This window comes from Pogona vitticeps, chromosome 2, assembly GCF_051106095.1.
Source record: "Pogona vitticeps strain Pit_001003342236 chromosome 2, PviZW2.1, whole genome shotgun sequence".
NCBI lineage: Eukaryota > Metazoa > Chordata > Lepidosauria > Squamata > Agamidae > Pogona > Pogona vitticeps.
In genome coordinates, this window is record NC_135784.1 from 303,477,306 (window position 1) to 303,502,768 (window position 25,463).

Genomic DNA, 25,463 nt, shown 5'->3' on the forward strand with positions numbered 1-25,463 from the left:
GTCCTCTCCTTGTCCACCTCTAGCTTTTGGTATTGAGGCCTGGAGAAGAGGAGGACTAGTTCCTCTAGCGACTAGACTAAGCATTCAGAACAGGCTTGCGGGCAGGAAAGGGAGTGCTGCCCCCCCTACCTGGCTCACAACAGTTGCAAGTTCTCTCATTTCACTGGTCATCCCAACAAAGGCACCCAGAGGTTTCAGCAATCGTTCCTGTTAAAGGAAAGAACAAATAAGGCTCTACACAGCAGGTGGAAATACTGCTCAAATTATCTGCAGCTATCATTATTGCATGTGACTTTAAAGACAATGTCTAAAAAGCGTTTCTGCAAGGAGGTCTCTGCAATCCCAACCTCATCCCCTACGTGGGACGAGATCCTTTGGTTCATTTACACTCCCTCTTTCATTGACAAAACATACAAGGAAGCGGCTGCATCTGTTATCCAGAGAAGCAGGTATCTCTGGGCATGTTATTCCACATTGATTAAATATCTATGGTAATCATCTTTCATATTAAAAGTCTTAGTTACATAAATAAGATCAATGTTTATATAATAAATGTTAACAGGTGTAATACTCTGGAATATACAATTTGTTACTGGTAACTCATGGTATTTCTGAATATAAATTGAAGCCATACATGCGTATGTATTCCTAGGTAGCCTATTAATACGTTTGACTTTTGATATACTGATATTCTACTCAACATAGCCCTAGATATAATGTCCACCCCACTGTACCTTTGTGCAGAGGTGGGGGAATTACACGCAACTCGAGTCTGTATGGAGGCACAGGGGGGCTGTGTTCTGATTACATACTGATTTCTTTGTACTGGCTTGTGTGCATGTATTTCATTGATTTATTGCATATGCCTTTCAGAGTCCATTTCAAAATTATAATGAAGTACACTTAAGCTGCTTTAATTGGAGACTCTTTCTGTTTCGTGGGTCAATCAAGCATCACTGCTGCACAGCCAATGGTATGGAAAAGAATGTTCAGTATTACAAAGTGCACACCAAAGTCTGGATTTTTTCCCCTACATTTATTCTAAATAATGAGAACTTGTCCGAATAGCCACAAGAGATTTTCTTGAGCCCTGGGTACTGTATCCTGTTCCTGTTGTTTAGTCGTTAAGTCGTGTCCGACTCTTTGTAACCCCATGGACCAGAGCACGCCAGGCCCTCCTGTCTTCCACTGCCTCCCGGAGTTTAGTCAAAATCATGTTGGTAGCTTTGGTGACACTGTCCAAACATCTCATCCTCTGTCATCCCATTCTCCTGCCTTCACACTTTCCCAACATCAGAGTCTTTTCCAGGGAGTCTTCTCATGAGACAGCCAAAGTATTGGAGCCTCAGCATCAGGATCTGTCCTTCCAGTGAGCACTCAGGGTTGATTTCCTTTAGAATTGATAGGTTGGTTCTCCTTGCAATCCAGGGGACTCTCAAGAGTCTCCTCCAGCACCACAATTCAAAAGCATCAATTCATTGGTGGTCAGCCTTCTTTATGGTCCAGCTCTCACTTCCATACATCGCAACTAGAAAAACCATAGCTTTGACTATGCGGACCTTTGTCGTCAAGCTGAGGTCTCTGCCTTTTTAGATGCTGTCAAGGTTTGTCATTGCTTTCCTCCCAAGAAGCAGGCGTCTTTTAATTTCGTGGCTGCTGTCACCCTCTGCAGTGATCATGGAGCCCAAGAAGGTAAAATCTGTCACTGCCTCCATATCTTCCCCTTCTGTTTGCCAGGAGGTGATGGGACTGTGATGAGATGGGATATTTGGTTAAGATCTTGTACTGAAGATGGGTTGTGTAGTAGGTAAATAATGCAAGAGGGATTCCATCTTGGTTCTCTGCATAAATGATTTTTGCAATGCTGACAAAGTATCTGCTAGTAAGAGATGAGAGAATGCTTTTCTGAGGGCATGAGAAGGACATTCCATGATAAGATAGATGGACTTTGTTGTGACTCATGGCAAAACCACTGAAACCCAAATAACATCTGTTACCCATGGGAAGGAAGTCAGGTGGTACAGAAGGACTGTTTACCTAACAACGTGCTGTGATTGGATGTCACAGTGAGGAGAAGAAGATAAGGATATGCCAGCTACGCTTGAAAAAGGAACTTTTACCTATAGACAATGTCTGGTGGATTATTCGTAGGTGATTTGTGGTTTTTGAGAAGAAGAGGAAGTCCCCAACTTCCCAGAACAATATGGCTTAGTTTATAGCAATAGTAGAATTAGTAGAATAGGATATTTCTTTTACAGGATTTTAATTTTGTACAGTATTTTTCTTTTTACAGGATAATGATGGACTTTGGACTTTCTTACTCATTTGGATTATTTTCTTCATTTTGTTTTTCCTGATGGATTACCTGATTGGACTAGAGGAGAGGCATTTTCCTATTTGCCTTCTAAACCAATTTTTATTTGTTTTCTTGGATTTTTGAATTCTGTTTACTATTTTTGGATACTTGTATATTTTTCATGATTTCTTTTACTTCACTACAATTTTGTACTTAACCAGCAAAATGATTATTTGCATGCTTTTGCATAAACTGACTTTTTCTTTATGGAATTTACTTTATTCTTTAATAAAATACAGTAATCATTATAAAAATCAATTGGTTTCTTGAACAGTAAACTTGTCATAGGTCACCTGATGGTATTGCCTCGACCTAGTTTACTTAATGAGTCCTGCCTGTGGTGCATAGTAAGTCTAATGACTACAAAACCCACATGGTTTTCTATCAGAAATATCCTAAGGTACAGTAGTGTTCTTATTAGGGCAGACTTGTAAAAGGGGGTTGTGTACATGCCTTGCTGGAGGTCCCAGGACTCCCTCAGCACTTTTAAGGGTGTGCAAACTCCTGATTACTCTCTGTCCGCCTTCCAGGTGTTCTCTAGGGAGCCCTTGGTTGTGACAGGGACCAGTGGCCATGATCTTAGTTTTTTTGATGTTGAGCTTCGGACCATTTTTGGTGCTGTATCGTAGCTAAGAATCAAGGGCATGCTTCAGTTGCACCTCCTACATTGAAGATCACTATCTCTGCCAGGACGACGATTTCGCTAAACAGTGATTTCAATGGGACGGATTATCGTCGTCATGCGGGGCACCACTGTACTAAAACAATCATGCCCAATACAGTAATGCAATATAAAATGGCACATAGCCCCACGGCTCTTTGGCGTAATCTGCCACATCCACCCACAATGGATACAGGGTGTAATCCTTGCTGGGGAAGAGATTCTGGGGTAGATGGTTTGCACCAAAGACTTTCTGCTGAACAAAATTCCAAGAAACACCTTTTCTCGCACCCACCCCATGGTGTGCCCCCAGTGCTTCTGGTACTTTACAAGCCTTTATTTTGTTATGTACTAATTTTGGGAAATCGTAGAAAGCCGCATTTATTTTCTTAAGTTTCAGACAGATATGAAAATAGTTTTCATCACTAAAGAATCTGAGATTTTTGGGAATATTAAGGGGATTCTTACGGCAGAAATTTCAATGTCACATGTGTTACTTTCATTTCCACTCAGGTTTCCCCCCCCCCCCCATCGTTGATTCTGTCTCAGATTTATCTTGCACATTGGAAAGAACATTACCTACCGAAGGATCTGGATTGCAGTTGAGGCTATGCAAGGCTATTTCATTGGATGCTCCTTTGATCGCATCTTGGATCATCCCGCGGAAGTCAATAATTTGGCCCTGCCAGAAAAACAAATAGCATTTACGAGATTCAACTCTGCATTGTGGAATGAATTTGAAAACTGAGGGGGAAGGCAAGGGTGGTAGACATTAATAAAACAGATCAGCGCGAAAGGCTCCCAAATGGCTATAAGAGGTAAGATCTATCAGCTGATCTGTGCTGTGAAGGACATGGGTGGTCCTTGCAGATTGGGCCCTGGATATCTGAAGGACCGCCTCCTTCCATAGGAGCCCACCCGGCAGTTAAGACCTAGCCAGGGGGCCCATTTGAAAGAGCCGTCCCTCAAGGGGGTAAGAAGGATGGCTTGTAGACAAAGGGCCTTTTTGGCAGCTGCCCCCAGACTATGGTATGCCCTCCCAACTGATATTCGTTCTGGCGCCGATGCTGATGACAATTTGGCACCAGGTCAAAACCTTCTTGTTCCAGAAGGCTTTTAACTGAAATAATATCAACTGTGGGTCCTGATGGCAATTTTTAGAGTATCTATTTTAATTGTATTTTAATTGCTGCAAGCTGCCCAGAGACCTTTGGGTAGAGTGAGCGGCATAAAAGTTAAATAAATAAATAAATAAATAAATAAATAAATAAATAAATAAATAAATAAATAAATAAATAAATAAATAAATAAATAAATAAATAAATAAATAAATAAATAAATAAATAAATAAATAAATAAATAAATAAATGTGATTTTGGTTCTGCCTAGCTGTGACACCCACTCTGACATGACATCATCTCTGCCTCTGGGTTTAAAGGCTCTCCTCCTCCCTCAGTGGATCCCAGTGGATTTATCCAGCACCACTCTGAGCAGCAGGGCTTAGCTGCTCTTTTGATCTCTTACAGTGTTTATATCAAAGGATGTACAGGACACAGAAAGGTAGACTCGGAAAGGGGCAAGAACAGAATGCTGAGAAGCCACTAGCGGCTGCCCAAGGATTCTGAGTGCCAAAGCTAACCCAAACTTTCGAGACAGGTCTTGGGGTGATGCTCCTACAAATCAACATCTTAAATATCCCGCAAAACCCTTCTAATAGTCTTCACCCACAGACATCCAAAAAATCTTGTAGATCTTGACAAACCCTTCGAGGATGACCACCTTCTCCACTGCCTCCTTTGTGGACTGCAGATACGTTTAAACCAAATTCAGACGGCATGCGACTAAGAGCACTTTCACCCTCCTGCTGGAAAGAAAAACAGCAACCAGTTTTGGAATTAATTGTGTTATGGTTTCCAGCAGGAAACAACAAACCGGCAGAGCTATTTTAAGCGACAGAGAGAGGTCCTATCAAAACCTAACAAGAGTATGTTAAGCAAATATGGAAAACACATTAATAGCCCAAAGAATGGAAATGTTCAATATACATTTCAGTCCCAAAGAGAGAAGCGGCCAAACCATGTAGTAACGCTTAGACCATTGCATTAATTCCCCATGCAAACAAAGCACTGCTGAATATTTTACAACGAAGATGCTTGTTTACCATATACTGTACAGAGCAACAAATGCCTGATATTCAAACTAAATTAAGAAAAGTAGTAGTTCCAGAGATCATACTGGAAATGAACGTTGGCTACTGGAAAAACACCGAAGAATCTCACAAGAAAATCAGTTTGGGCTTTAAAGATTACAGTAAAGCCTCCAATTGAACAGATTGTGAAAAACTATGGATTCCTCAAAAAGAAACTGGTCTACCGCAACATTTAATTATTCTGGTATTTAACCTACACTCTGGATGAGAGAGAAAACTCTTAGAACTGAAGGTAGAGAAACAGAATGCTTCCGCATCAGCAGAGGTTTCAAAAGGGGACATTTCCGTCTTCCTATCAGTTCAATCAACATGCAAAACATTTAAGAAAAGCTGAATGAGGTGCAGAGGAACGAGGACCAAACGCTGTCAGAAGAAATGTCCGTAGTTTAAGATACGCAGAATACATCATATCGTTGTTATGTGTTGTTGAGTGAATCAGTGACCTCCAAAAGGTCCAAGCGTTAACAGCCTTGCTCAGATCTTGCAAATTAAAGACCGCCACTTTTATTTAAAGGCCACAGATGCCACTTTTAATTTCCACTCATCTCCACTGAGATTGCTCATCTCTGGGACGGAGTGTTGAGTCGAAGACTGGAGACACCCACCTACTTTGCCTTGAGGCTCACTGGGTCTGCCAGTCACTCTCTCTCTCAGTCTAACTTCAGACCAATACTGTGAGGACAGATATTAAGAGAAGCAGCCTGTATGTCACCCCTGGAGGTTATTGGAGGAAAGAAAGGAGGCATAAGTATGTATCAGATAAACACTAGGCAGCTTCATAATATGCAGTGCCATCTTCCTATTGAGCCACTCAACGTTCAGTTTGAGAGAATAGTCTCTTCAACCCAGAGCCAAGCCAATGTCTACAATATAAAATATTACTGATGCGAGGTCCCCCAAATCTACCACTTATCATATCCAATTGCTTCAAGTATAGCGTTCCAAGAGCCAGCATGGTGAACAGATTAGGTCTCAGAAGACTCTGGTTCAAATCATCATTCAGCCATGGAAACTGGAGAGGGTGGCCATGGTAAACCCATTCCTTAAACTCCTCACACCTCAAAAACCCTATTAGGGTCACCAGAGATAAGAAACACATTAACAGAAAGAACTGCATTCGAAACGTTAAGGGAAAAGTGAAAGAAAAGGAGGGGGAATCTTAACCTCTTTAGGACTCTCCTTGCTGGAATTTTTGCAGTCAGATGTCCTAGTTGCCGTTGCTTTTGACATCGGCCTCTGCGTTGTCTGACGCTGGTTGATCTTCGGGAGATTCTGAAACGTGCTGCTGGCTGCCCTAGGATACAGTAAGGCTTTTAGGAAGGATTAAAAGTATCCTCTGTCTTGAAATGCTGGTCATTTTGTCTCCTTCCCTGGCCAAGAAGCCAGCTGTAGCCAAAAAAATAGTACTCTGCAGAACAGCTTTCATTACTTTTATGTGGGTCTCCATCGCCATTTGTCTCCTTTCAAGGAGAAAAACTGTCCTGGTGGTGGCTGGAAGTGGCAAGGTTCCATGGGAGCTGCAAGAGCTTATTGGACGGGTACTTCCCATGCTGCACCAGGTTCTACAGAGGATACCTCTTGAAGAACCACCCATGCATGAGCCCTTGCAGCTCCTATGGAGCCCTGCCAACCCCAGTCCCCACTGGGAAGCCTGCTTTTTCTTGAGAAAAATGATGGCGGAAGCCCATGTGTAGGCACTGAAAACTGCTCTGTGGACTTTTATTCTTTCGGCTGCAGCTCCCAAAATTCTGCCTGGATAAATTCTGTGTGAATTTTGGAAGATGCAAACAAATCTGAAAATTTCATCCCTGTAAGAGATCACTGTAAATCTGAACAAATAATTTATTCCTTTTTTGCCAGTAATTGAGTTCTTAGATCCAGCAGAACAGGGATGATCTACCTGGTCCTCAACAGAATGGCAGTAACAATTACACGCAACATGTGGTCTCCATGGTGCAGCTTCCAGGTCCCATGGAACACATGTGACTCTCCTAAGATGCCTTGGTAGACCACTGGTGCAGAACGCTTTGCAAATGGCTGTTTCAAGGATGCTGAGCAGTTTCGCTATATGGCAACTCCAGATGTAGTCACAAAGAATATGAGCACCAAGCAAGGTAAAATCTATCACATTACGGGGTCAACTTAACCTTTGAGGTTGCACAGAATGCTCATACAGTACAGAAGCTCATATGGAAAGCAAAGAAGTTATCCTGTCAGATATTAATACCATATATTTCTAACTGGGAAGCCGTAATAGTCTCTTGCAGCAAAAACGCAAGAGTCTTAAAGACCCATCTCTCAGAACTCCCCAGTTCCAGTACAGAACATCCATGCTTTACTCACCTGGACCAAAGTCTACCTGAGGCCTTGTTTCCTGTCTCAGGCCTTGCTCCCTCCTCAAAAAGAAATTGTTCTGGCGTTTCCCGGGAGTGCCAAGTGTTTGTGGGAGGTGTCGTTCTTTGGGAGCAGATTCTATAGAGCCTAATGGGCAGCAAGGCTACAATGACCCAGGCCTCCAAGGAAACACTGGGTCAGGTTTCTCTTTGAACAGGAAGTGAGGTCCCAGGTAGGCGTTGGTGTGTCTGTGAGCATGAATTCCAAGTGCTGCGTCTCAAGAATTCTTGGAGAACTCTGGGAGCCTCCCCCAAAAAACCCTCAACAAATAAATGGCACACCCCAGTGATTCACATAATCAGATTTGATGACGCAACCCAAAGCCCACAAAGGCTTCTGTTAGTCTTTGAAGTTCCACAAGACTATTTGCTGTTTATACAGGAAACTATAGAATGTATGAAGATATCTGTTAATATTTTTACCATTGGCACCAACAATACAGGATGCCAACCTACTTACTGTATTTTTTCTAATGTTCCAAATAAGATCTATCAGCCTAGAATCTCCTCTCATGAATTTCTCTCCACCCCAACCTCACATTGTCTTCAGTAACATATAAAGGCGACTGCAGTGCTCGTGCAGCAAAGGAATGGAGAATTTATAAATTAAAAATGTTGCGTACTACGGATACAAAAAACATTTTAACAAACATCTTCAAGGCATTCATTTCTCTTACCTATTTTGTTTTCCTCCACTTCTTGGTTTATTATCTGCTACAAGAGGAGAAAGATGTGAGATAATTTGTTTTTCTTTTTTAAATGCATCAAACATGACCAACCAAACATGGGGCTGAATGTACTTAATTTGTTGGATCGATTATCTGATTACTTATTCTGAGGCAAAAAGTAAGGTGGTTTTGGGCAGCCATTCTCAAGAAGGGGGCCTATGGCCGCTGGCACATTTGAAGGGGGCCACAGACGGGAAACAATTCTTCACACACCACCTTATAAGGCTTGTTATACAACTTACACAATCCTGTTTCAGCCTATATTTCTTTCATATTGTGTTTATGGCCATGGCCAAAAAAAGATGGAGAATGGCTGATTTAAGGCAAGTAAATACCAAAGCAGCTCAGACTCGGAAACAAGATGGGGCACAATCCACTGGATCTCTCTCCTGCTCAAAACCCACAAAACCAGAGGGAAATGCAAAGGCCCTGACAATACCTTTGCAAATTCTCCCTTCATTTCCTTGACGTTTGCACAGACCACCCCGAAACCGAATGGCGCACGTTCATTCTATCCCCAGATCCATTACTAATGCCTGAATGTCTCCCAAACCTTTTCCTGAAAATGAATCCTGATGACTAAACTCTACTTAGGCATTCACTTAAAGATAACTAGGTACACCAAACTGGGCAGAAAGTTATGCACACAAATACATGACCAGCTGAAATTAAAGCAACGTGGATAAGACAACATCAGCATTCAGTCATTCTTAACCTAGAAAGTGATGTATAGCTGGACCAGCAACTGCATCAATACAGTAGGACCCACTTATCCGCAGAATCAGTATCTGCTCATTGACACCCACAGTCTGAGAATATTAAAATTATTAAGAGAGAGCCTATAAATATATATTTCTAATGATGGAGTTACGAGTACTGGTCCCTAAGGTAAAGGTTCCCCTTGACATTTAGTTCATTCATGTCTGACGCTAGGGCGCGGTGTTCATTCCCGTTTCCAGCCGTAGAGCCAGCGTTTTGTCCATAGTTTCCGTGTTCACGTGGCCAGCACGACTAGACACGGAACACCGTGACCTTCCCACAGAGGTGGTACCTTTTTATTGACTCGCATTTACATGCTTTTGAACTGCTAGGTTGGCAGGAGCTGGGACAAGCGACGGGAGCTCGCTCCGTTGCATGGATTCGATCTTACGACGGCTGGTCTTCTGACCTTGAAGCACAGAGGCTTCTGCGGTTTAACCCGCAGTGCCACCACGTCCCTTTCATACAGACTCTAGTTGCATGTAATTCCCCCACCTCTGGACAAAGGTACAGTGTGGTGGACATTATATCTAGGGCTGTGTTGAGTGGAATATCAGTATATCAAAAGTCAAAGGTATTAATAGGCTATCTAGGAATACATGTGCATATACGGCTTCAATTTATATTCAGAAATGCCATGAGTTACCTATTTATCTACTCGCATTTTTACATGCTTTCAAACTGCTAGGTTGGCAGGAACTGGGACAAGCGACGAGCGCTCACTCCGTCACGTGGATTCAATCTTACGACGGCTGGTCTTCTGACCTTGCAGCACAGAGGCTTCTGCAGTTTAACCCGCAGCACCACCACATCCCTAGATGGAGCCAAATACCATGCAATGTATAGGATTCATGATTAAAATAGCCTTTGCTATATGTTTTCTAGCATTTGTGGCTGTGTGTGTTTTTGCTGGAACCCATCCTCCATAGATATGGGGGTCCTATTGTATTTCTACCATAGCATATTAGATAGTCCTCAATGCCACAAACCACCATTGTTAAGCACTATTAATACTATGAATACTATAAATAATAGAAACAGTAATGAGAAAGACATTCCTGGACCGAAACCCCTTACAGGTATCTGAGGCTTTTTTGGTAATTTTTGGATACTTCTGGAATTTGACATAGTAGTAACTTTCATATTCCATCAAGATAGTCTCAAGATCAATGTTGTCACAAACTTCAAAGCGCCGCAGGCCTAGTTTTGTTTCTTGCTCCAGTGCATTTGCAGCATCAACATACCTGAGAATTGCAAATCCAGAAGATTCTGTTTTAATACAAAAAGATGATCGCTGTAACAATGCTTTTTATAGAAAATATACAGTGGCTCTTGGTTTCATAAACTTATGACTGCTGAAACATCTCTGTGTGCTTTTCCTCTGTAGAAATGGTACAGACAGGGTCTTCCATCCCCCCTTTTCGTGGGCAAACTTTCTATTGTGGTAGTTATTCACTGATACTACAGTTCTGCTTCTCAATTCTATTATTTCCCGAAAACTGTACATCTCTACTTGCACTTTCAGCCCACTGTGGTTTTCTACCTCTCCCTTGGTAGCACTAGTTTTTGGTCGAATGCCCTACACAGTGCTTTTTGGAGGGGGGATTTTGAGCAGCACACCAACACCTTATGGCAGCGATAGCGAACCTATGGCACGTGTGCAACAGCTAGCACACAGAGCCCTCCCTGTGGGCACACGAGCCATAAGTCACCCTCAAGAAATACCCATCCTCCGATCCTGGATTTTGGCACTCCCCTCTGCTGGTGCAGTGGTCCAATGGAGGGGTGCAGTGGCAACCATGACTGGTCTAGCCCAATGGGGGATTGGAGGACCAGTAGGTATTTATTTGTTAATGCTGCCCATAGGAAAGAAACAACAAGCATTTAAGCTTTGCAGTGCAGGAGCAGTTGTCTTTTCCAAACTAAAACCTCAGTATATGGGTTTTAATTGCAGCACTGGCACTTTGAAATAAATAAGTTGGTTTTGTGTTGCTGTTTGGGCGCTCGGGCTCAAAAAGGTTCATCATCACTGCCTTATGGGGACAGTTTTATGCGCAACTCCTTGTAGTCCACATGGATTTGCTTCTTTCAATGGCAACAGCAAATTCCCCTCCCTTATGAATGTGTGCGGCTCTCCCAGAGATCCAGCAAGAACGGCTTGGGAGAAGCTAGTCCGATTAATATAGGGAGCCCGGTGTCTTATGCTGCTGTCAGCTGTAAGGACAAGAAGGTTAGAAAAAGGTGCCGGCATTTTAAGTGAGGCTGAGGGACATCTGTGGTCTAAATTTCCTTCCTCTTTAGAGTACAGCTTCAATCATAAGGTGTGTGTGTTTTATTTTTATTTATTTATTTGTTTGTTTGTTTATTTGCTGTAAAGCGATTTTTGAAGAACTACAGTTTTATATAAAAGGGGGAACTGAACACCAACAACGTCATTCAGGACTAGGAGTGCTATATCACCACTGAAGCAATCATTTCTCTTATCATTAGAGAACGGCTGATCCTCACAGAAAGTGACACCCACAAAAGTGACTACTATAGCCTCCACCACCTTTAAATTGGCCCCAGCTCCTTTGGTTGCCCTTCAGCAACAACCCCAGCCTCCATAGCCACCACTGTGGTCCTCTCTGTTACTTTTTCAAAAAGCCTTGGGGGAGTGGAGGAATATAGATTTTACTTGTGAAGAAGCTGAGCAACTGCAGAATATAGCATCTGTGGATGCTTTCCTGTTTTAGGTGTGTCCAATCATCAGATTCCAAAATACCTCCTGTATGGAGAATGAGTGCAGGGAAAGCGCCCCAGAGGGAGACCACAGCTGCGATACAAGGACATCTGCAAGCAGGATCTAAAGGCCTTAGGAATGGACCTCAACAGATGGGAAAACTTGACGTCTGAGCGTTCAGCCTGGAGGCAGGCGGTGCATCACAGCCTCTCCCAGTTTGAAGAGACCCTTGTCCAGCAGGCTGAGGCAAAGAGGCAGTCCCGAAACCAGCCAAACCAGGGAGCTGGACAGGGAACAGACTGTATCTGTCTTCCGTGTGGAAGGGATGGTCCCTTTCGAATTGGCCTCCTCAGCCACACTAGACGCTCCATACAGAGCATGTGACCATAGTCTCTTGAGACTGAAGGATGCCTAATCTAAAAAAATGCAATAAAAATATTCTTTCTGGGAAGCAAAAGAAAATATACATACCCTTCTTCTGTTAAATAATGTAATATCAGAATAAGGAGGTTTTTCCGACGAGCTTCCGTCCGCATTTCTTCCTGTGAATGAAAGGAGTTTTATACTACTTTTATGAGGCAAACGTTGCTGACTGAGGATTGTAAGCTTCCTAGGAACAAGGTCGTCCTGTAGCACACACAGACCTCTCTTATGAGACTCTCCAAAATACCATGTAGTCTGGTGGAGCTCTAGCTCATTTGCCAGTCAAGATTTTTCCAGGTGTATTTATAGCTATAAATTTCTAGCTTCAATCTAAATGTACCTGGAAACTGGCTACCCCTTCCTTCTGTCCAAGGATTCTGGGAGTAACTCAAAAGCCACCATATTTCAACTCCTAAAGAAGATGTGGCCATAGAGGAGATGACCAGCATGCTGTATGGTTTCCCTTCCGTTGAGTTTCTTTCTAAAAGAATATTGTTTGAACAAAGAAGTCTCCCTTCAGCAGCGATCAGAGCCTTTTCCAGGAAAACATTATGTATGAGCATCGGGGCCATTAGCTGTTGCTGCTTTGGACTCCCGGAATTACCCAGGCTGAATTCTGGGAATTCCTTCCCATAGACGCACACCTGTATTTCACTCACCTGTAACAGGACCTATGCTCCAGGCATTCTTGGGCCAGTTTTCTGTACAAAAAGGAAACTGCCCCAGAGCTTCCGGGGTGGTGGTGGTGGTGGTGTCTTGGTCTTTTGAGATGTGTAGTCTGGCTGCTCATCTGACTCTCCAGAGGGCACATTTAAAAAGCTACACCTCCCACTGAATGCAAGAGGTTGCCTCTGTCTCAAAATGCTAAGATTGGGCTGCCCACCCACACTCAAAACGACACTGAGCTTTGACGAATTCAGGATAAGGAAGAGCGAAAAGAATGCCACATGTAAATCTACTTACAAGCATTTGCTTACCCTCTATGGTGTCCATTTTGTAAGCTATACAGAGGACATGAGCGCCAACCTCACACTCATTGATTGTTATAACACAAGGCAGGCTGCAATCCTGCATATGGTTACCGGGGAGTAAGTCCTATTGAACTTACTCATTACTTCCAAGTAGGTATGTATTTATGTATTTGCACTGTGGGTGTAGGATTATAGTCATTAAGGTCTTTACAAAGCAAGTGTCCCCTCTTATTTCAGAGGGAGAATAATCTTTTTGAATAAGTCCCTTAAATCTGATGTTTTCTAAGGCAATGGAGAGCCATCTAGCGGCCTAGGGAGGAAAGCTAGTGTTCATTTCTGCAAATTTTTGAAACAGAACAATTGTCTTGTACATTAAAATTAGTAATGCCACTGCTTGCCAACCTATGCTCCAAGATTAGATGGCCCTGGAGATCCAGAAAAGCCTGACAGAGGCTGCCACCCCATTGTAGTGAGGAAAAGAGGCTAAATTAAGGACAGTAATGGAAATGCATTTCTTTGTAACTATGTACATGTTCCTTGTAACTTGTTACTTCCAAGTGCTGCCCTAGTCAGTATAGTCTACAACCCACTGATTTGTCTTTCTGATGGTCCACGGTATGTATAATAAGTAACTATGTCCTTATTATCCTAGTCTTACCAAGTTTGCAAAAGACAGTCAGAAGACTGAATTGCTGGTCCAGGCTCCTTGCCAAAACAGCAGGAGTGGGTTTGTGCAGTTAAACAATGGCTTGTCATTTGAGCAATATTCTTTCAAATACCAGGTCTAGAATTCTATGTGCATAGGCAAGTCAAGCAGGAAAAATAGCTGGTGGATGAGATTAAGTATCATGAGTGCACGGACAGTAGGAGCCAGTGATGCTGGTAGGATTTACAGTCCCAACATTATGTGAGCAAATGTCTAGTCAGCACGCTTACACAATATACTGCAATAATATCTAGTCCGCACATAGTGCAACATCAGGGAACAAATACAGATCAGGCTGACTAGCAATGAGTAGACTGCTAGGAGCCAGTGGACTCACCCACAGATGTGGCTGCCTGTTGCATCTCTGTAGGAGTCACTGCTCTGAGTTTCTGCTGGACAAGTTGTCCTGCTGCATCTCTTTGAAGACTCCCCACAGTACCTCTTATGGCTGCACTGGGATTGCCAGATTCTCCCTGCAGCATAGCCGAACCCCGATCATGGGGGGTGGGGGAGAGTGACTGGGTGCTGTGTGGTGAAAAGGAAAATCTGCTTCAGCAAGCCCATGCTCTATGGGCTTAAGACAGAAATCCTAACTAGCCAAGAAGCCAAAGTACTAAGTCCAAACTGCTTCCAGCCTCAAGATACTATTGGAAATCATTGGCAACTGTGGCCATAGCTTAATTTTGCACTGGCACTGGGGCTACAGCTTTGGACATGGGAAAGTTTGCATCTGGCTTAATTCCTCCCCTCTCCTCCCTCCACCCATCCTTTCTGTGCCTCTTTTTCAGTTCTTCTGCCAGCAGATCCTAGACAATCTTTCAGCAGACTGCTCTACTTGCAGACCTCTGACATCAGCTGGCTGAAGGGCATTTTTTTGACAGAAGAAGCTCGTACCTGTTCCTAATTCTTGGCACATCTTTGGGTTAGGACTGCATTTCCTAGCTAAATCCAGCCCATGATTTCCTTCCCTTTCACTTCATCCCATTCCAAGCCCAAGACCACGTTTATCCTTCTTCCTTACTGCAGGGCAATCCCATCCATGGGGCAAATATTCTCTATATTAGTGGCTTCAAACCCCTGAAGCCTTCACCACCAGTTGTGCTGGCTGGAGTATCTGGAGTCCAATACCTGGGTTACCTAAGGTTGGGAATCACTGCTCTATATGATCTAAACATACCACACACATCTGTATACAGAGTAAATTATGCAGGTAAGTCACAGTCATACTGATTTGCATGATATTTATATTTTATTGTGCACAATATTTAGATCTTTTTTTAAAACCAAAGTTAATGCAATCCTCCAAAATGTCAAGGACCCGTAGCTGCCATAGATGTGGTAGTCTGCGTATATGTGTAACAGAACAGGAGCACTTAAAGAACAAAACATTACTTAAAATTCAGTTTAGGTTTATAGTGATTTACGCTCGCTTCTTTAATTGGAATGTAGAACACCACCATCTATACAGCCATTGGTATTCCAATAGATGTTTAAGTGTTTAAAGTTTAATAAGCTCCCATTCCGAGAACAAAAAAAAATGGGTGTAATTAAATTTTCAATTACTATAAAGGGTTTTCGGTCCATACAATTAATAAAAGCTTAAGGCACTTAAACAGGAGCTAGTTTTAAATGCTAAAAGTGCTTTCCTAATTAGCTCCAATGCTTACAGAGCACATTACTCATTTCTTAAAATGCCACACATTGTTTTCTTTGCAGCTGCCAAAAGATGAATTAACACACAATCAAAATTTAATATTACAGTCAGATAAATCCTGAAGGCTTTTTTTCTCTCTCTTGAAAGATGCTGATGTTGCTTTGCTAGTTTTAATTGATCCCAAGCAAAGATAACCAGGCCTGTTTTGTTCTGCATGCACCATGGTCCGTGTACAATCTGGTGCATTCTCTCATCTTCAAAAAGCATGTGAGTTTTAGTTAATATCTAATTAGCAAGTCCAAATGAAAGCAAAATTTTGGAATGTCTTAGCCATACAACAATATTCTATTTCACTTAAAGGTTGCTTTTCTTTTACTTTCTTTTTTTTTAAAAAACTAAGAGTCCCAGTACCATCTGGGCATTTGTCACGGGATTTATCCACAACATGTGCGAGTTAGTGTTCCTTCTTTTTTCTTCTGCTCTTTTTACATATTGCATTCTTTCTAGCTCTCTGTTTTATCATCTACATTCGGGTTAACACAAGTGGACTAGTGAATAAACATAAATAGTGGTGACAGTGTTCAATCACATGAAAGCCTGGAGACTGCATACAAACTGACAGCATTGGTAGGAATTTGTACATTGCCAGTGAAGACAAGCAGACACCCTAAGAGATTTTGCTGCCTGAAAAAAGGACAAGATTACACCCCTTACTTGGTGTGTACAGTTGTGCCCCGCTTTACAATTACCCCATTTAATGACGAATCCGCTTGATGGTGAGGTTTTTGCGATCGCTTTTGCAAAACGATGGTTTGAATGGGGATTTTCGCTTTACGGCGATTAAAAACAGCTAATCGTCGGGTTTCAAAATGGCCGCCGGCTGAAGAAAATGGCCCCCCGCTGTGCTTAGGGACGGATTCCTTGCTTCACAGGCACCGAAAATGGCCACCCCTATGGAGGATCTTCGCTGGACGGTGAGTTTTCAGCCCATCGGAATGCATTGAACAGGTTTCAATGCATTTCAATGGGATTTTTTATTTCACTTTACGACGTTTTCGCTCTACAGCAATTTCGCTGGAACGAAGTAACATCGTAAAGCTAGGCACCACTGTACACAAACTGATGCCAACTGGATCCTAGTTTATGGAACCTAAGATTGTGAATCTAGGATACACAATCGTGTCTTCCAACAGAAGAGCTAGAGTTCAAGAAGAGCAGCTGGAAGGTTGCCACTAATTTCTCCAAACACTTACTGCGTGAGGCCGTTGCCTCAATCTGCCTACGGATATTTACCGGAATATAGATGGCCAACATGCAAGACAAGATCGGGTCAGAGAGACCTCTGTTTGTGAAGTGGAAGGCAGATACATCAACCATCCAACAAAGACATAACTTCCTTAACTTTCTGCAGAGGTGGGCTTGGTCCAGCCTCACTTAAGAGTGATTTTCCTTTGATTGGGGAAGGTGAAAGAACACTTCCTGCACTGATTCATATGCTAGAAACTAAAAAATTTTCACTCACCAACTACACCTTGCAAAGAATCGATATACAGTGGTGCCTCACTAGACGATGATAATCCATTCCACTGAAACTGCTGTTTAGCAAAATCATTGTCTAGTGAAAAGCATTTCCCTATAGGAATGCATTGAAACATGTTTAATGCGTTCCAATGGGGAAGAATCGGCGTTGTCTAGCGAAGATCAGCCATAGGAAAGCTGCTTTGCGAACCGCCAATTAGCTGTTTAAATAGCTGTCGTGCAAAGCTTAGGTCCTGAAAACACCCGTTTTGCGAGCACGGAGGGAGCTGTCAAAATTGTTGTCTAGTGAAAATTGGTTTGCGAAGCAGAGACCAAACATTGTCCAGCGAAATTCCCCCATAGGAATCACTGTTTTGCGAATCACTATAGTGATCACAAAAAGTCAATGTCTAGCGAAAAAACTGTCATGCAGGGTAACTGTCTAGCGAGGCACCAATGTAATCACAGAACCATAGAGTTGGATGGGCCATCTTCTCCAACCATGTGCCAGTTGAGGAAGCCAGGACTATTTGGCGTCACTAACTGCTTCAGGAGTGGTGGTCTCTTGGACTTCCCGAGGTCCCAATCAACTGCCACCCTTCCTTACTACTGGCCATGCTGAGTGCGGCAGAACGGAGGCTTAGACCAATGTATCTGGAGAACCATAAATTTCCCACCTGTAATCAACTTGGAAAACCAAACCTGCAGAACATTTCCTAAAGTCTCTTGTGGTTGTGTGATAAAACTTCATTTCATAAAAATGTGTTGTTGACCATCTGTTCTAATAACAGCGTTAACAAGCAATATATGAAGCCGCTATATGCAGACATTTCACTTATATACTCAGCTGGCAGCAAATCCAGAATGTCTCAGGGTTCTCACCTAATTTTGTGCCGAGATCTTTGTAACTGGCAGTTATTTATTTATTTATTTATTTATTGGACTTATATACCGCCCCATAGCGCTACAAGCACTCTCCGGGCGGTTTACAATTTTTTAAAATTATACAGGCTACACATTGCCCCCCCCCCCCCCCAGCAAGCTGGGTACTCATTTTACCGACCTCGGAAGGATGGAAGGCTGAGTCAACCTTGAGCCGGCTACCTGGGATTTGAACCCCAGGTCGTGAGCACAGTTTTAGCTTGCAGTACAGCGTTTTAACCACTGCGCCACGAGGCTCTTAATGACTCTGTCATGGGTTTCTCAGAATGCAGTATCAGGATGAATGCTACAACGCCAATTGGCTCTAGGAGGCACAGCTAATGCTTCAGGATGATGCGAGGTGAGGCCTGACAACTTCTAAAGAGTCACAGGGAGCCCACCCTCGCTCCAGTTCAGAGATGTCCAAAGTGCAGCCTGGCAACTGCACGAAACTCCGAGCCCTTTTCTGCAGCTCCTCAGTGTTACCTAAGATGTTCCAGGGCTCCCGAAAAGTATACGTTCAAAGAAAAAGTCACCGTTTGCCCCCAAACTGCTATATCTAAATAGGAACCTCAGGAAAGCTAATTGCAAACCTTTTTTGTCAGTTTTAATTGGAAGAGAAACCTTCAATTAACCTCTTCCACCTTTTCCCATGGTGTTTCCACAGCATTTCTGTTCCTTAAATCATGATAATTCATTGTAGACGATGAAACCTCAGGGAATATTAACCTCTTAAGAATCAGATTGCCTTATTAAAGTAACTGTGAATAAATATTTCAATAAAGATAGAAACTACCGAATGAAACAGAAAAAGAGTGAAACTCAAAACTTTGTCTGAAGGACTATATTTCGCAGACTAAAAAGTAATTTTTGGAGGAGGGAACTAAAGTTTGAAATTTTAAAATATTTTCACAGTCCAAGATTCTGTTAAAAAAAACAACCCAGATGAAAGGAAATCAGCTGATTTGCATGTTGGCCAGACTCCTTTCTGCTTCAGTCATGCCATGCTGGGAATGCAGCAGCTGAGTTACCAGCCGGTCTGAATGGCCCTCAGCACCAAAAAGGCTATCTATCCATCTCTCCTCTTGTATTTTACAGGTAAGGGAAGAGAGAATGCTGCCATGTATCATACCAGGAATTTATGGATAGATTTACAAGAGCACAATTCCAACACTAACTGTTGAGCTCACTAGATGTTTTCAGCTCATCGAGATAAGTTACCCTTCGTTTCGATCTGTCCGGCAGAATCTTCTTTCTCCCACTACGAGCAGCCTTGCTTATACTAACCAAACAGGGGAGATTCACTTGCTAAAAGGCTACAACTGTGACACAGTGGGTTTGAGGTCAAACAGAAATGGTTAAAAAAATTACATGGATGCCCACCTCACTGAACTCAATGGAATTTACTTTTCAGTAAACAAACAGTACTTATACTCAGCAGTTTGCAGTAAATATTTTACTGGCAGAAAGCACCAATGACTTGAAACAACTGTTAGGGAAAGTGAAATAATTGCCAAAGCAGGACTGCAGTTGAACATTAAGACAACCAAAGCCACGATTACAGAAGAACTATACAACTTTAACATTTGACAATGAAGAAATTGAAATAGTCAGAGATTTTGTATACCTTTGTTCAATAATCAATCCAAAGGGAGACTGTAGCCAAGGAAACAGAAAAAGAGTGAAACTCAAAAGGACAAGAATGAAAAAACTATAAAAGATCATCAGGTTTAAGGATGTGTCACTGGAGACCAAGACCATCCACATTATCGTACAGAATCTCTAATCATAGGTATAAAAGCTGGATAGTGGGGGAGATCATTTGTTTGAAATGTTGAGCTGGAGGAAATCTTTGCAGATACCTAGACTGCCAGAAACACAAACAAGTGGGTCCTCGATCAAATGAGCCTGAACTAACTCTGGAGGGGGGAAAAATGAAACTGAGGTTGTCCTACATCAAGAGAAGACAAGGATGCTCTGGAAAAGAAAATAATGCTGGGGAAAGTGGGAGGCAGCTGGAAAACCCGACAGAAGACAGACCGACTTCCCAAAGGAAGCAACAGACTTGAGTTTGCAAGAGCTGAGCTGTTGAAGTCAGGAGATTTTGGAAGCTGAGCAACTTGATGGCACATAACAACAAAACAAATACGATAGGGACCCAAGGAATGCAGCAAGTTCAGTTTCTGTGACTTAAGGTCAAACTAAACATTACACGGACAGATGTATGGGATATATAGAGACATAATTACATTCACTCTGCTGGCTGTCTGAAGTGAAAAGCATCCTCAGGCAGCTGCAAGTGAAAGCAGGATAGCAATCAAGGGGAAAACGAAAAAGCATTTAATTCTATCTCCTCAAGCTTCTTTTCTACTCAGGAAAAAAAACATGTCCTCCACACTTCTCTCAGTTTTAAGTATGGGTATATAACTAATTCATGTGAAAGGCCAGACTGGAGGAATCCCAAATTGGAATTAAGATTGCTGGAAGAAATATCAACAACCTCAGATAATCAGGGTGAAAGAGGAGAGTGCAAAAAACGGTCTGAAGCTCAACATAAAAAAAACCCTAAGATCATGGCCACTGGTCCCATCACCTCCTGGCAAACAAAAGGGGAAGAGATGGATGCAGTAACAGATTTCACTTTCTTGGGCTCCATGATCACCGCCGATGGAGACAGGAGCCACGAAATTAAAAGACGCCTGCTTCTTGGGAGGAAAGAGATGACAAACCTAGACAGCATCTTAAAAAGCAGAGACATCACCTTGCCGACAAAAGTCCGAATAGTCAAAGCTATGGTTTTTCCTGTAGTGATGTACGGAAATGAGAGCTGGACCATAAAGAAAGCTGACCGCCGAAGAATTGATGCTTTTGAATTGTGGTGCTGGAGGAGACTCTTGAGAGTCCCCTGGACTGCAAGGAGAATAAACTTATCCATTCTAAAGGAAATCAAGCCTGAGTGCTCACTGGAAGGACAGATCCTGAAGCTGAGGCTCCAATACTTTGGCCATCTCATGAGAACAGAAGACTCCCTGAAAAAGACCCTGATGTTAGGAAAGTGTGAAGTCAGGAGGAGAAGGGGAAAACAGAGGACAAGATGGTTGGACAGTGTCATCAAAGCAACCAACATGAATTTGACCCAACTCCGGGAGGCAGTGGAAGACAGGAAGGCCTGGCGTGCTCTGGTCCATGAGGTCACGAAGAGTTCCACATGACTAAACAACAAAATATAACTAATGACAAATTAACACAGAAGTGATAGTATAGACCAAAGGAAAACAATTATTTTCATGTATGACTAAAGCTGGTCTTCAATATATATGCAAAGTTTGTTTACCAACCTTAGTAGCCTGCATAATTCCATCCAATTTAATATTAGAGACGGTAATGAATGTTTCTGAGTAATCATATATACAGTAGTTTAGTACAACATTACAGTTTATCCATCTGCTGTAGAAAAAGGGAGAGTAGCCTTTACAACCGAAGGCATAAAGCTGAATTGTAGTGAATCAGAGCAATAGAGCCTTTACTCAGTTTTCCTCTTTTGGAAACAGGGAACCTGTGATCCTCTAGTGGGTCACAAAGTACAACTATCATAATCCCTCTCCTATAGCCAAGGTTGCTGGGGATGATGGAAACTGTAGTCTAGAAACACCTGAATGCACCAATTGGGGTGCATTCCAGCCAGAAACAACTCCCTAGGGTCTCCCGTCTCCTCTTAAGTTACCAAAATAATCTTCTAGCTAGCGGCTTAGGTCTCTAGCTGTGGAGCCGGAGGTTGGGAGTTTGATTTTGCACTCTGTCTCTTTCAGAGGGGCTGGACTCAATGATCCATAGGGTTTCTTGTTGTTGTTATTAAAGGTGAAGTGCCTGGTTCACCTCTGAGCCTGCAATGCCCTTGGAAAGTCTCTTCTCCAGGGTGCATGCATCACTCTGACTTTCCAGCTCCCCTTCTGTTTTTTTTGTTTTTTTTTAAGGCATCCTTCAGTCTCGAGAGACTATGGTAACATGCTCTGAATAGAAGTCTTGCAACAGCATCTACTGTGGCTGAGGAGGCCAATTCGAGAGTGACCATCACTTCCACACTGAAGACAAATACAATCTGTCCCCTGTCCAGCTCCCTGGTTTTGCTGGTTTCTGGACTGCCTCTTGGCCTCCGCCAATTCCGGGTTTTATATTGTTTCCTTTCGCTACTTTAAACCGCCTTTGGTTCTCTTGAGGAGAAGGGCCAGGTTAGCAATATTTTAAATTAATAATTTCATCACTGACTAGTTATGCCTCTGCTAGATCTACAAACAATTGTAGCCTCAAGCACCGATTTAGCCTCATTCATGCCTGATCAACACAATCCGGTTAAACCTCAGGATCAGGGACCCCAAGAACGCTATTTGACTGGAAACTCCGCACAACGCATGCGCACCGCAGCACGTATACCCAAGACGCATGCGCACAAGAGCGCACGTATTTAGGTTACCATAGCAACGCGGGAAACACTACCGGCCTTCACTTTTACTCACCGCTTCCTTGGCCTGATAGGTAGCTTTCAGCTTTTGATAAGTGAGCTCCATTTCTATAGTCTCGGTTTTGTTTTTTTGTTTTTGTTTTTTTAAAAAAGAGATAAGTCAATTTAGCTTTCCTTCTATACTTTACGGGACGCAGCCGCAGCCTCACGCGACCTCAAGGAGGCTTCCCTCGGTAGACAACGCTGACCAATCAATAGCTTGGATTAGACGCGGCTTAACCAATGAAAGGAGGGGGCGGGGTTAAAGGGTTGTACGGTGGGAATATGGGACAGCTGTCCAATCAGGACCTCGTCGGGTAAATCAGTGAATAGGCGCTGTAGTAATAGGTTGAAGGATTAGCCAATGAGAGCGGAGGAAGAGAGCGTCTGAAGGCTGTCCTCACGTGACCTTAGACGAACCTTGTGACTGCTCTTTTCAGGGGGCAGAAGTTGTTGGAGCAGCTGGAACAAGCGGGTGTTTAGGGGAGTGGGATTAGGCTGAGCGGGAATTGCGGTTGCAACCCTGTGTGTGTGTGTGTCACTGCATACAGTGGGACTTGTTTCCAAGTATGCATGGATAGGATAGACCTTTCACCCTGCTGTATTCTTTCTCTCTCTTTGCCCATACACACATTTGGAAGTGTGTATAATGTGCATGTTATGTACAGGCAGTATTGGGTTTCTGAAGAGTGCAGAATTCTGTTACTGTAGAAACAGTGGACTGCATCACCTGCACAAGTAAGATATTGAAAAAAAAACATCGGCAATTTAAACTTCTAGATTGCAGGACAGTTTATTTCACAAAATATCTATTTTCTCTTAGCTTCACCTAACAATGTTGTTATCTCCCATTAAGTCACTTCTGACTTGTGGCAATCCTAATAGGGCTCTTTAAATACATGAGATCTTTGATGATCGGTTTACCCCTTCCATACATCCCAGTGAGTTGCATTGACCAAGCAAGGGTTTTTGCTATCAATACAATATCATGTTTTGCTCAGTAACAAGAGTGACAAATACTTGCACTTTCAAGCATTTTTACACCTACTTAAGGGATGGGGATTCTGCATCTTTGTTTTCTGGGATTTGCTGCATAGAGTGCAGAGTAGCACTATGGAGCTTTGTGTATTTCTTGTACAGTTCATTTCTGTGTTAGAAGAGCCTTCTCCCAATTGGAAGTGATTAATTAGGATATCATTACTTTTTTAAAAAAAATCCAGAAAACAAGCTAAAGAAGGGGTGCAGATTTCAAACAAGTATTTGAAAAATGCCTGGAAGAGAAGTATTTTTGGAGATACGGATTGTTAAACAGAATGTGAACATGATTCCCAGGAAGTTGCAGGATGAACTGTGGCCTGTCTTGATAATCAGTCAAACCACAAAGAGTTCCTTGGCTCAGTCGGGGGGGGGGGCAGAAACACAAAAGACTGAGTGCTCTACTAAAATTTATTCAGAGTTTAACAGACCTATAGAGAAACAGGCAAATTTACAGAAATTACAGAGAAATCACAGAAAAGAAAAAGGAGTTAAGAAGAAGAAAAAGGTGCCTGAACATGTGCTTACAGATCCTTATACCACATCACATCATGAATTTCCCCAGCCAACATGACAGAAATTGCCTTCCCAATCAAGGGAAGAACCACAAGTTGCAGATGGGAATCAAGACAGTTGTGTCTGGGTGTGAAAATCAGAAAGTTTGGCTTGTAATTAGAACCTGTCTATCAACCTTGCAGGTCAGTCTGCCTGCTTATGTTGTCCCTGGCTGATTATAGCTGACAGAAGTTCCATTTCCCTTATCTTAAGAAAAAGGAGATAGCAACTCTTGAAGGTCTTGTGGTCAGCCTGTTCTAGCAAAACCCCCACCTAACTACAGCCTGTCCCAGCAACAGGCGTACTGATATCAAACTGCTAAAGCAGCCAGACTGGCAGTGGTTTGGAACAGAAATTACAGGAAGAGCAAAGCCTTATAGAATGGCCATAGAAGTGGATTAAGTATATTAAACTAAAATCTATTTGAACAGGCAGTACTTTTGGCAGTCTTTAAGAGCCTTCAGCTGGGCGTCATTGAGAATGCCTTATCTAAGGCTTCATGATGAGGGACAGGTGAGCAGTAAGCTGAAACATCCTGATTCATAGGAGAACCTTATATTCACTAGGCCACATCAGCTCTCCGTCTTTTAAATGAGGATGATAAACAACATTAAATCTCTTGAATTAATTTTTGTATACTTTGTCTTGCTTGAATTGCAGATTATTAAGTTATAGAATTCTGTCTGTATAAACAAGAACAAATTAACATTTTCAATTTTTACTGATTCTAAATAGAGCTCTTTAAGTAGGACTGATCTGTAAGAATATGGTAATAGGATTGTAACAAGTATATTAGTACTGTACTGGTCATTCTGCATTTGATGGCTGAAAGGTTTGCTAGTTTAAGAACTCTGGAATAAATTCCAAGCACAACTCTTTCTTGGTAGGTTTTGAAATTAACCTCAGTTTCCAGCACAAATAGTTAATAAAATAGACCTGTTTCTTTGTGGTCCAGCAGTGCTTTATGCTTGGTTTTAACCCCTTGCAGATTGTCCCACGGATCATTCATCAAGAAAGAAGACAAAACAGGATGAAACTTTCAACAATGGGTCCCTCCTGGAACTCCAGATCTGTCACAAGAAAGAGGAAAAATGGGGATAAGGACAGAAACTGCCAGTGAAATTGTTCACTTAAGAAGGCATTTCAAAGTTTAAAAGGAGATGGAGAAAGAAGAGAAAAACAAGATATGTTACCTTTGAGGTGAGAATGCGTTGCTGTGGTTAAATTCTTGTGAGAAAAGAAGAACAAAGTGGAAAATTATGTAGGCTTTGGAAATAAGTGTGGTCTATAAAACCTGGGGGAAACTTTAATACTGTATAAAGATGATTGTGGATGTGGTTCTGTATGCTTTCAC

The 25,463-nt window shown here is 42.4% G+C and overlaps 2 protein-coding genes across 8 annotated transcripts in view; one reads left to right on the plus strand and one right to left on the minus strand.

The window, feature by feature from the left end:
* Window positions 1-22,733, minus strand: part of KATNAL2 (katanin catalytic subunit A1 like 2) — a 40,156-nt gene extending 17,423 nt beyond the window's left edge. For 3 of the 6 annotated variants that reach the window (XM_020806531.3, XM_072992971.2, XM_020806534.3), the window contains exons 1-8: window positions 22,536-22,733; window positions 12,300-12,370; window positions 10,184-10,350; window positions 8,297-8,333; window positions 6,391-6,520; window positions 4,780-4,881; window positions 3,601-3,699; window positions 130-207 (exon numbers count right to left, since the gene is read on the minus strand). In XM_020806531.3, coding sequence (XP_020662190.3) covers window positions 130-207; window positions 3,601-3,699; window positions 4,780-4,881; window positions 6,391-6,520; window positions 8,297-8,333; window positions 10,184-10,350; window positions 12,300-12,370; window positions 22,536-22,586 — 735 coding nt within the window. In that variant the 5' untranslated portion in view covers window positions 22,587-22,733. Of the gene's footprint in view, window positions 1-129; window positions 208-3,600; window positions 3,700-4,779; window positions 4,882-6,390; window positions 6,521-8,296; window positions 8,334-10,183; window positions 10,351-12,299; window positions 12,371-14,265; window positions 14,329-22,535 lie in introns of those variants that run through there. The other 3 variants (XM_020806533.3, XM_020806532.3, XM_072992970.2) reach the window with 3 other exon arrangements.
* A 2,364-nt stretch (window positions 22,734-25,097) lies between these two features.
* Window positions 25,098-25,463, plus strand: part of PIAS2 (protein inhibitor of activated STAT 2) — a 43,249-nt gene continuing 42,883 nt past the window's right edge. Inside the window, exon 1 of one of the 2 annotated variants that reach the window (XM_072992966.2) lies at window positions 25,098-25,309. The gene's annotated coding sequence lies outside the window, so the exon portion shown is untranslated. The remainder of the gene's footprint in view (window positions 25,310-25,463) is intronic. The other variant, XM_072992969.2, reaches the window with a different exon arrangement.